General features: G+C 38.6%; 1 protein-coding gene and 1 long non-coding RNA gene across 15 annotated transcripts in view; both read right to left on the bottom strand.

The window, feature by feature from the left end:
- MTA1 (metastasis associated 1) overlaps positions 1-12,498 on the bottom strand; it is a 141,959-nt gene that overhangs the window by 54,851 nt on the left and 74,610 nt on the right. For 9 of the 14 annotated variants that reach the window (XM_078392461.1, XM_020813015.3, XM_020813016.3 and 6 more), the window contains 4 exons: positions 10,031-10,219; positions 7,801-7,875; positions 3,519-3,577; positions 424-539 (listed from right to left, as the gene is read on the bottom strand). In XM_078392461.1, the coding sequence (XP_078248587.1) occupies positions 424-539; positions 3,519-3,577; positions 7,801-7,875; positions 10,031-10,219 (439 nt within the window). The remainder of the gene's footprint in view (positions 1-423; positions 540-3,518; positions 3,578-7,800; positions 7,876-10,030; positions 10,220-12,498) is intronic. The other 5 variants (XM_078392455.1, XM_078392458.1, XM_020813014.3 and 2 more) reach the window with 1 other exon arrangement.
- LOC144588913 (uncharacterized) lies at positions 2,610-2,848 on the bottom strand. The gene is made up of 2 exons (XR_013544669.1): positions 2,751-2,848; positions 2,610-2,710 (listed from the first exon to the last, which is right to left on the bottom strand). It is a non-coding gene; the product is annotated as an uncharacterized LOC144588913 (long non-coding RNA).

Consider the following 12,498-nt stretch of genomic DNA (forward strand, 5'->3'; position numbering starts at 1 on the left):
AGACTAAGACTCTATCAGGGAGGGACTGCTATACTTACCTCAGATTTTGTTTTCTTTCACCTGACTAATAGTTCTGTGAGAATGCAGGTTCCTGAGCATGTTAAAACAGACTGTTTCCTATACAGCTGGGATTATTCTCCTTCAACCTCCATCATAGTTAATAGGTAAGTGACTGAGAAATACTTCAAATGTAGAGGAGGTGATACCTTCGAGAAATACTTGTTTCTATACTTGGCAAATGAATAACAAATACAGCTTCGCAGGGAAAGTGAATGGGAAAAGAAAGGATCCTCCAAAAAGTAAAGGACCAGTGCTTGTAAAAATGTCATACAACTCTGGCCTTAAATCACTGCTGTTGACAGTTCAGCAAAGCCATTTCCCCCCCTTTTCTTCCACAAACTGTGCTATTCACAAATCACTTACTATAGCAGCTTTCACAAGCTCGTCCTGTTCCCATGTTTTGTGCCTGAACTCCTGTACCATTTACCACTCCTGGCTTGATGCTGTTTACATTGATCTGGTTGGGATTTGGCTTGTTACTTAATACAAAAAACAGAAAGTAGAAATTAGTATACAGTACTTTTTGATGCAGCATTCTAAGACTTCAGACAGAATATATAAAGCTTGAATACTTTCCACTTCTACTGTTTGATTTGATATACTTTGCTACTTAACACAAAATACTCTCATTAAGCAGGGAAGAATGTTTTGTATTCTGTTCATCTCTCATGCCAAAAACCCATCGATAGTGCAATTTACTCATATGTAAACATCAGTGAATTTACTCAGTCTTATTCCAAGGCACAGACTTACATTTTGTAAAGATTTTGCAGTCTATGGAGAAAAAAAATCCCCCTATTTTTTCCTGAGAAATCTTGGGCAAAGTTGAAATATATCTAATACTTGTTTTCACATTGCAACTGAACTTAATATGCTGCTTAAGCAACATCCAGTGCTTTATTTACTACTCTGTTAGCATATAAAATTGAACTATTTGGCATTTTCATGACATTTATAACTAAAACAATCCTTGGCAAAAATCCATTGGGATACTTCTGCTGAATCCCACAATTTATTCTAAAACTGGCAATCCAATAAATCCCACATGATCCCCTGTACACCCTGGAGAGGTCTGATCTGGTCACGAAGACATATGCTTTAATCACATTCTGGCTGGATTACTGTAACATACTCTATGTGGGGCTCCCTATGGAACCGTCAGTGGATCCAGAACGCAACAGCCAGATTGGTTTGGTTTGGTTACAGGGATCACGTAATTTCCCCCACCCCACCCCTTACAGCAGCTTCACTGGCTGCCAATTCATTTTTGGGTTGAATTCAAGGTGCTGCTTCTAACCTATAAAGCACTAAATGGCTTGGGCCCAAGCAATCTCAAGGACAGCATCTCCCTTTATGACCCTGCTCAAGTGCCAAGATCAGCAGGAGAGGAGGCCTTTCTCTCAGTCCTGCCACCTTCACAGGTTCATTTGGTGAATACACAGGAGAGGACCTTCTCTGTTATTGTTCTCAAACTTTAGAACTCCCTCCCACAGGAGGCTAATCCAGGCCCATCTTTGCAAACAGGCAAATTTCCTAACCATCCTTCTCTTCAGGCAGGCTTTCCCTGAGTGGCTGGCTGCCTGATTTGGGTTTGTTAATGAATTGTTGTACCTTATTGCTTTGAATGTGTTTTGGTGTTGTTTATGGTGGCGCTGCGGGTTAAACCGCTGAAGCCTCTGTGCTGCAAGGTTAGAAGACCTGCAGTTGTAAGATCGAATCCATGCAACGGAGTGAGCCCCCGTCACTTGTCCCAGCTTCCGCCAACCTAGTGGTTCGAAAGCATGCAAAATGCAAAAATGAGAGTAGATAAATAGGTACCACTTCAGTGGGAAGGCAAATGGCGTTCCATGTCTAGTCACGCTGGCCACGTGACCACGGAGGATTGTCTGCGGACAAACGCTAGCTCTATGGGTTGGAAACGGAGATGAGTACCGCTGCCTAGAGTTGGACACAACTGGACAAATTGTCAAGGGGCACCTTGACCTTTTAATGTTTTTTGTATGGTGTTTATCTGATACTTTTTAGTATTTGTATACTCACTGTTGTTAGTTTTAATATTGTCTCTTGATTATGTAAATAGCCTTGGGTTCTTTTAAGAAGAAAGGCAGGGTAAAAATATTTAACTAATAAATAGTAAAATAATAATAGGTTCACTGACTCAGTGGCAATTTGGTGAGTCAACTCTTCCACTGGTTCTATTAATCCCAATAAGCCTACTCCAGTTGCAGCTAACTTTAGCATTTGAATCAATGGAATTTACAGAGGAGTGGACTCACTAAATCCCCACTGATCAATGGGCCTATTATACTGAAATTTACCATGCTAAGTAGCTAAATTTTGGCCACCAACTCTATCAGCCAGTGTAAATATACTTACAGAATTTATGTTTTAATCTCTTAAATTATCTAAACTAGAAACAGAAGTGTCAATCTTAGATAATATTTTCTTAGACTTCTTTGCAAAAGATCTGCCAGCCTTGCAAACTTGGAGGTCACATTTCTTTTTCTTCTTTTTTCAGAGAAAATGCCAGGACCTTTAATTTTACTATATTTTGTACGTGTGATGGATATGTCTAATGGGGTTAAGGGGCAAACCTGTCATGGCATTCTCAGTTCACTTAATATTTACAACATTTGGCCATTCCTTTTACCTACCTACCTACCTACCTACCTACCTACCTACCTACCTACCTACCTACCTACCTACCTACCTACCTACCTACCTACCTACCTACCTACCTACCTACCTACCTACCTACCTACCTCACCCACCAACCCACCAACCCACCAACCCACCAACCAACCGAATAAATCCTCTCTCTTTTCTTCTTTAAATATACAGTGAAGAGAGGTTTGGTTACTGACAAATTCAAGAAGAATGGAAGCATTTACTTTCTAAGCAGCAAACATAGGCAGAGAAATGTCAGAGCCAAAAAGGTACCAGTTTATTTGCCCCAAAAAACATGCTGGAAGCAGGAGCCAGTGTTATACAATTTCAGACACCAACTAAGCTTTCTACAGCAAGCAATCGTAAAAATATTTTATTTACATCCTACTTCCCATTATTCTGTAATATATTCCTCTAGAATAAACAATAATATTCCTGTGGAACTGAACAGTCACTGACTGCACAAGGATAATTTAAAAGTCTACTATAGAGTGTTTGCACTAATGGTATGGTATACACGTCAAAATAATAAATAATCTGGCATTACTATGAAAATCAAAGCTGGTTTGGTCACAGGTTTGAGACATATATATCTGACAAAATAAGGTTCATCTTTCATTTCTGGCTGCACAAGAAACACTTCTTAATGGCAGCATATATATGATACATTAGTTCAGCACTGGTTCCTTTATTAGACACTCCAAGAAATATGTTTCCATTCAAGTAGAAAGAGCTGTTACATTTTCACCTCACCTCATATATACAATATATATGAAATGATATGGACTTACTAATTAGGAATATATACTTGCTTTAGCTTGCTTTCTGCTTCAGCAGCTTTCAACCTTTTCTTAATATAAAAACAAAAACAGAAGCATATTAGAACAAACAAAATCCACATCAATTTTAAGTAAAACAGAAACATTCTCCCCTTTTTAATGTGTACCATTAAAAGCTACTGGGCAATGCAATCCTTATACAAGGAAGTACTGGCTTTATGAGGTTGGAATTAGCTTCTTGTGCTGGCAAAAACCTTTTATTGGCAGAAATGCCCACTGGCTGGGACAATTCTCTTTTTCTAGTTAAGACATAAAGGCAAAAAAAACAGAAATAGAGGAGAAGGGTGAGGGAAAAGCTAAGTTATCTTTGATCGAAACCAACTCCATTTAAAAGGACCCAGCCATTACGCAGGCAAGGGTAGTCCTAAGTAATTTCCAACATCCTTCGGCTGAGAGGGGTTTGGAGTCAGAACAGCTTCCACAGGAGTAGTGTAGGCTCAGCTGGCTTTACATTATCTTGTCTGATTAAAATTATAAATTTATTAGTAAACAAGTCAATTCACCTCTTAGAAACAGGGCTGACATTCATTCCTTTTGTTAGCATTATAGATTTATTTAGTTTGTGAATACTATTTTTCAACACAGCTGCAAGTATTAATCAACACATGAACACAATTAATTCACACACTTAGATAGCAAGGTTCAATCACAGACACAGGCCCAAAAAGAACAGCAGCAGAGTATTTGCGAGTCAGTTTATTGAGGCAAGGCATTTAATATGGTTTTGCAAACCTCATGTGCTTATGTTTCCAAGGCAAAATAAAATGCTATTTAACATCTGAAAAATACTGTCTGTCTGAAATAAGTGTCATCTTTAAGAAGAAAGGTGGGTAAAAATATTTTAAACAAACAAATTGTGGTTTTATCTGTTGTCAAGTCCATTCTAATTTATGGGATCCATATGAATCAATGATTTCTAAAAGTTCCTGCTCAGGTCGTGCACACTCACACATGGCTTCTGTCTGAAAGGCAGAAAAACTCTTACATTAAAGTTAAGAACACTAGTGAAATTCTGAGGGATTATTCCTAAAAATTGTTCTCCAAACGCCTATGTTTCCCCAGCAAAGTATCTTCCTTGCCTTAGTCACCAGCACCTTACTGTTTGGTGGCAGGCCAACTGTATGCATATCTGAAGTGGCAGCATTGATGGAAGTGCTACTCACATGCTACTGCTTTCTTGCTTTTAACTTTCCACCTCTAATGTGTATATCAGTGGTGGGACCAGCACTGTCTGCTACCTCTACTCCACGTCACTGCACGTACGTTCCAGCACAGTGTAAGATGCCAGTGCTCTTCTTCTGATTCACTCTAGTGTTCATCCTCAATTAGGCTATCTGGGTTGCCCCAACATTTCCCCTTGGCTCCTAGCTCATGTCTGACTGCTGGACACAACCTAGCCTGGGCATTCCATCCAATGTGAAACACTTGAGGACCCTGTCCTTCCCCTGCTAAATAGGCATAGGTGACACTGTCGTTAGATTAGCATTTTGAGAGTAGTTCTTGGATAACACAAACTACCTCTGACCCTATGTTCCTCAATGTCATTTTGGCTCATTCAGAAGATGGCAGTTGCATTAGGTACCCTGAATTATGGTAATCCCAAGAGAGATTGTTAACTGAGTTCCTGGTAGTTTGTACCCACAAGAAGGTAAGTAATAATAAACATTTGCTGCCATTCCTGTTACCCGGTGCAGTGCAAGGATGTCCTCACACAGGACCAAGAGTGTCCCATGCTGACAACAGGCATACAGTAGAATGTACCTATGGAAGTGTAAGTTTCATTATCGAACCTCAGATTTTGTGGTTCTGTTCTGAAGAACCCTTAAAACAGAGAGCCTAGCAGAAGAATGCCTTAGGCATCCTGGGGAAACTTCAGCAAGTAGTCCTTGAAACATCTGATTCATCCTAGAAAGGATGAACACTATATCTTATGTTGATTGTGACTGAAGGTCAGAGAAATCTGCATGAGGAAAAAACTACTGAGACAATTTTTCAGTAGAAACACTTCCATACTCTTCCATTCCAGAAAGTAGAATTAAGCATATTTACCCTAGAAATTATACATTTAAGCTATCCTATTCCACGATTTGAAAGCAACATTTTATTACATTGTGCAGATAATTCCCTTAATACTGATATTTTTCATCGCATAAGCTTGTCTGCAGGCGTAACATCAACCCCATCCCTATGCCACAGGAATCAAAGCACTGAATTTCTATAAGGTACAGAGGTGGGAGAAACTGCAGTTTTATTTTTGGTGGCAGCTGCTACTGTTTTAGTCAATGCAGCACTCCCTAACTGCAAGGTTTACTTGAGAATGCTATTAACCTATGCATCAGGGTACAAAATCCTAATAACTGAGTAAATTAGAAGGCATTCCCTAGTCCCAATAAGTAGAGGCAGGTTTAGAGTTTTATATACATTTGTGTACATCCTAACCAAAATGTGGAATACTACATTTTAAAATGAATTTACGATGTTACACATTACTTCATGGCAGCCATGCTTCTGTTACTGTTGCTCTGATCACACTAGTAATTAATTACAATAGTGTGTTTAACACATTTCATTGGTCTAATCAACAGGCCAGAAAAATACAGGGACATATTCTCCTGTCTCTCTAGTGGTCAATTCAGATATTGCACCATGGAAATATTTATAAAAACACAAAAGGAAAAAAACCACCAAAAGGATACTTTCCTTGCCACTTATCACTGGTGAGAGAATGGAAACCTAAAATGTCTGTCAAAATATCTTCAACTGCCTTTAAAATTATCTTAAAAGTAAGCATGTATTACATATAAACCTAAAATGTAACTTTGTTACTACTAATTACATTGTTCTATCAAAAATAAGTAGTTGCAAGTATTTTAAGTTACTTATAACCAATTTTTCTAAGGTCTGATCCTGAGGCAATGGGAATTCTAACCCCTTTCCCTCTGAATGGGGCCAACCTATTACAACCAGAGCAAGTAATCTCTGCTTGTCTACACCGTGGTTCATCGAAAAACGGCATGAACATGTTTAATATCCAATTTGTTACACTGCTTAGGACAAAATAGATAGTTTCAACAAGCAAAAGATTTGTTGGGATTTTTCCCCAAAGAGAGAAAGCCTACATCATAGATATCATTCTGTGTGAATTCTGCAACAAAAAAAATGTGACTCCGGGGCAGGGAGGACTAAAATTTTCCATTGTGGTGCCCGGGGGTTCTACAGGCCCAAGCCTCAATATTTTAAAAGGGAAGACTTGTAGGAAAGCACCGTTGCATTGCTACAAGTCCAACACACTATCTGGAAATACACTAATTCATAATCTTTTTGTGATATAAAAACATTCCTTATTCATTCTTGAAAAATGAAATTCTGTGAATCCACAGAAGGACTCAGCCTTCTGTGACTTTCAGTAAAATATTCTGTCATGTTGTAAGAGCACTATTATTATAAAGACAGAAGTTTTTCTTGCACATCACACTTTTACTGAGCAATTTAAAAAACTCCCAAAACTTCTCAGCATATGTAACATGAATATTTATTTAAAGCATTCATACCCTGTTTTTTCAGGCTGTTAAACTTTAGCCTTAACAGAAGATATCAAACTCCATTGCAAAGTCCTAATAGGAAAATGGGTAGAACAACTAATTAACTCAAGAGCAGAAAACATGACACAGTATTCGTTTGTTTTAGCAAAAAAAAACTAATGGGTCTCAGTGACAGATAGCCATGCTATGCTTCTTCCAGGTATGAGTTGGCCAGGCGTCCCTGTCACCCAACATCCATCCAGAAATATTCGCGAAGGCTTTCACGGTTGGGATCTAATCGTTGTTGTAGGTTTTTCGGGCTCTTTGGCTGTGTTCTGAAGGTTGTTCTTCCTGATGTTTTGCCAGTCTCTGTGGCCGGCATCTTCAGAGGACTGGAGCAGGTACTCTGTCCATGAAGATGCCGGCCACAGAGACTGGCGAAACGTCAGGAAGAACAACCTTCAAAACACAGCCAAAGAGCTTGAAAAGCCCACAACAACCATCCATCCAGATAGTTATTCTTTTCTGATACAAGCCATTTACCAATCACATATGGCTAGACACCATTTAAAACAGAAAGAAAACTTTATATAATCCAGATAGTATCAGCAAAACTGACCATAGAAATTTAAAAAACATACTACAAGAGGAATCCATTTACAAGTACAAAGCAAGAATAGTTCTTTGATGTCAATGCACTGCATAGCACTTACCTGTTGAACATACCGATCTGTTGTTTTCCACATATAATAATACTCAATTATGCTTGTTAAGGATTTCCATGGAAGCTAGAAAAGAAAACCTGAGGTGTCAAATATACAAGTTCATACCAACAAAACATAGATTACTTGGAACATAAAAACAGGGCTAAAAAGTTCTTAACCAGGAACCACGTTTCCAAGACTATGAACCATTTATTTACCTTTGTATGGGGCTAGGAATGGCAGTAAAAATGACACACTTGCTAAAAAAAAACCAGGGTTAATATTAAATGTTTTTTCCAGCCTGGACAGCACATGATAGCAGGAGCAGGGTAAGTCTTTTTAGTTCCTACAAAAAGGACAAGACATCATCTGCCCTCTTCATATACAGAACCTTAATAGATTGGTAGGTGTCTTTTACTTCAGCACAGGAAAAAATGACCCAGGGGATTTTCCTGTTATTTGCAACATCTGCCAACCAAGGCAGCTGCTTCACTTTGCTTAATGATAGCATCAGCTCTGAACTACAGAGAAACTACTCTGCATCTTATTTAGTAGCCAATTAGTTATTTAGAAGCCAATAAAACAGGAAAGACAACTCCTAAGACAAAGGAAGAAAGTAGCATCCAATATGTATTTTCAATTGTCTAAAAGATTCTCAGTCTAATAAGTAGCTTCTGAAATGTTGGAGTACCCTGAACAATAGTGAACACAAATACAGTACATCCGAATATGTACATCAAAAGCTAAATATGAGCCAACAGTGTGATGTGGCTACAAAAAAGGCATATGCTATCTTAGGCTGCATTAATAGAAGCACAGTTTCCAAATCCCACTAGGTGCTAGTCCCCCTCTATTCAGCACTGGTTAGGCCTCACCTTGAGTATTGTGTCCAGTTCTGGACACCACACTTCAAGAAGGATGCTAACAAATTGGAACAAGTTGAGAGGAGGGTAACAAGGATGATCAGGGGGTTGGAAACCAAGCTCTATGAGGAAAGGCTGAAAGAACTGGGCATGTTTAGCCTTGAGAAAAGAAGGCTGAGGGGTGATATGATATCACTTTTCAAATATTTGAAAGGCTGTCATACAGAGGAGGGGCAAGATCTGTTCTTGACCATCCCAGAGTGCAGGACATGCAACAATGGGCTGAAGTTAAAGGAAGCCAGATTTCACTTGAATATCGGGAAAAACTTCCTAACTGTTAGAGCAGTACAACAGTGAAACCAGCTACCGTGGGAGCTGGTGACTGCTCCAGCTCCGAAGGCATTCAAGAAAAACTTAGATAATCACCTGGCAGATATGCTTTGATTGTATTCCTGCACTGAGCAGGGGGCTGGACTTGATGGCCTTGTAGGCCCCTTCCAACTTCACTTTTCTATGATTCTATGATTCTAATTTGTTCCAGATGGACAGCACCAAACTATTTAACCACAAACAGTTTGATTACTATTTGCCTTTTTAATTCATTTCTAGCTAGGATTATTTTAGTGGAGATGTTACAATAAGCTTCCTTATGAATTTCTTTTTCTTTCTTTCTTTTATGCTCTGTTTTTCCTATAATAAGCTCTAGGAACATACAATGCTTTCTTTCTCTCTATTTAATTTTTACAATAATCTTGTGAAGTAGATCAAGCTGATATCATGTGACTGACTGAAAATCAGCTAGTGAGACTGGCAACAGAACAGAGATCTGAATCCAGGTGTCCATCACTACATACACTGGCTTTCCAATGAATGAATAAAAAGGAAGCTATCACCAGACAAGTTTACAGCTTTGCTGAAATTCATTGGGAACATCTGGGTATTCCCCTCCTCTCATTTTTAGTATAACTGGGCCAAAATACTCTGGATTAAATTTCATTTTAAAATTGTTTTTCATGCTTCAGAAAACCTGTGCCATAATATGAATCTCAGACCAAATTATCTTTGAAGCAACAAAGTGTTCATAACTTGTTCAAAGCAGTGGAACAGCATCATCATCATCATCATCATCATCATCATCATCATCATCATCACAATTTAAAAAAACCAAGAGAAACCCCTCATTATTCACATTATGCCTTATATCAAAACTTTTTATTCTGACAAAGAATGTGCCTTTAATTCTATTCCATTCCACATTAACACTGTAACAGAACCGCATGTAATTGATAACTGTACTATGATTATGTAGTAATGCATCAAGTATCCTCTAACTGGAGAAGGATGCAAATACAATGCAAAGCCATTTGCCTACTTACAAAATCTTGCTGAATATCAGTGAAATCTTTTCCATATTTTTCAAGGGCTTCTTCAAAGAGATTTGCCTCAGAAGCAGACCATTCTTCCATTTCATCCCTGCACAAAACAGGTCCGCCTTGTGGCACAAGGGCAGATATTGCTTTGGAAATGTCATAGACATTTTTGTGCAAGGTATCCATGGCATGGAACTACATAAGAAAGCAAACAAAACATATGTAGGAACACAACGTATTGGTTATGAAAGAAATCAGGTAACAGATACAAATCCCATATGCTCTAATAGAAATAATATTGACACCAGATTTGTACAAACTCATTTAATTGCATTCACACTGCCAAATAAGCATTTCAAGCCGCCCAGAGACCTTTGGGTAGTGTGGGCAGCATATTAATTAATTAATCAATCAATCAATCAATCAATCATCATCATCATCATCATCATTGTACTGTTAATGTAATATTGCCAGTATAGTTTACAGCGCCACAAAGCTGTAACTAAGAATTTTGGTGCCTGAACTCTGCTGCTCTATTGGTTGATGAATTCTTTAAAAAGCCACAAAGCTCTAGTTTATGAATGTGGGATCTGACACAAATTTCAGAAGAGAAACTATTGTGCATCTTGAGTTCTGTAAGACTGGCATTTGTGGGAAGAGAACAAAGAAATGAGGAGGAACATTTAGGTCTGTAGTGCCTGTACTGGTAGCATGATGAACCCATCTGTTTTAGGTTTTCTTCTACATGGGAAGAAGTGGCTGGAGGAGATATATATCTTTAGGGTGGGTGGGTCTGTTCCCTTCTTGAAGCAAATTGTTTCACCCTATACATTTTCTTCATCCTGGCTCAAAGACCTGGTCACACACATCCAAAGTGACAGCTCTGCTATCACATGAATTCTTCCATGTTTTCTCAGTTTCATTAATGATTTCTATTAAGAAAACCTAATTATACAATTCATTTAAAGAGGCATGAAAATGAGAAATACTTGCAGAAAAACAAATAGCCCTTATTATCAAAATGCCAAGAAACTGCAGCTGTTAATGATCTCATCTTTAATAACAAATTTCTGCTGTACAACTATCTTAGATATAAATGGCTATCAGTGGAAGAATGGTGGATAGTAATTCTCAGACTGATCTGATTATTCGAAAAGGCATACAGAGTCTACGAACCTAAAGCTGTGATGCATCTAAAGCTGTCCTATGTCAGTAGATAACCAGTAGTTAACCAGAAAACCACATCATGCAAAGAGAACAACAGCTATTCAGTACTAGTATGGTGGGTAAAGCAAATTAATCTTTAATCACAACTATCCAGGAGAAGCGTTGCACTTGCATGTTGCTGCTACATCCTTTTGCAGAAGTCATTTTGCTACAGATCGTTATATGAGAAAGGGAGGTACCATGGCTAAGAAATCCAAACCACCTCATCTGAAAGGCAAGCAAACATGAAGTTTGTGTGGACTCTTTCCTTGAACTGTTTTGTACTCACAGGATTTTATACATACTTAAAACACACACACACACACATTTTTATATGACATATACTAGTAGAGGCCAAGTAAATTAATTTGCTGTGATCTGTTGGAAACAAAAACTAGGACTGTTGGGGTTCCACTGGAATCAACCACCACCCATTATGGTGAAAACAAGAAAACTCTCTCTGTAGTAGAATCAATATAAGCTAATGTTTATAGCCAATGAAAATGAATATAAGACTTTCCCCCTTCATTGATAATTTGCCCCTCAAAAACAGGTACTAACAGGTAAGATATTGAGGATGATGGTATCTGGCTACAGTGACATCCCTACTGGATTACTCTAACGTGCTCTATGTGGTGCTGACTTTGGAAAGTCAGAGTATTATCAAACTTTTGAGGATATTTGAAGAGGCTGGGCTTTGTTGTGGTGCTGCCAATAGCTCCAGAGGAGAGCTCTCTCTGGAAAAACTGGAACCGTCTGGTCCGGGATCCCCTTTTTGAAATGGGGATCAAAGGAGAGTCTAGGAGAATTCTCTCTGAAGCACATGCTAAGCAGCAGAAGGAGAAGAATGGGAGGCAAGCCCGGACTTCTTCCCTCTGAAGAAATCACCGAGCACGGATCGGAGGCAGGGAGCCATAGTATTGGCACTGAGCCGTAAGTAACCCTTTACCGGGGGAAGAAGAGAACAACCAATATAAGCTTAAAATATATAACAACTAAGTAAGCTGAAGCCTTTGATTTATGAAACAGCCCCATTAAGCTGAAAATAAGAATGAAAATATTTGGTTGAAAGAAGAAAAGCAGCGGCGAACCTATCTTATCAGTCTGCTTCAAAAGCGAAACTAACTCTCCTCCCCAAGTGAACTCTTAATACAGCAGGCTGGTTTCAAAGCCGAGAGAGTGAGACGGAAAAATAAATCTTCTGTTTCTGGAAAAGAATCCCAGACGGTAATACCATTGGACAGGATTTAAGAGACTTGTGTTTTGTG

Source organism: Pogona vitticeps, chromosome 4 (assembly GCF_051106095.1).
Source record: "Pogona vitticeps strain Pit_001003342236 chromosome 4, PviZW2.1, whole genome shotgun sequence".
In the NCBI taxonomy this organism is placed as follows: domain Eukaryota; kingdom Metazoa; phylum Chordata; class Lepidosauria; order Squamata; family Agamidae; genus Pogona; species Pogona vitticeps.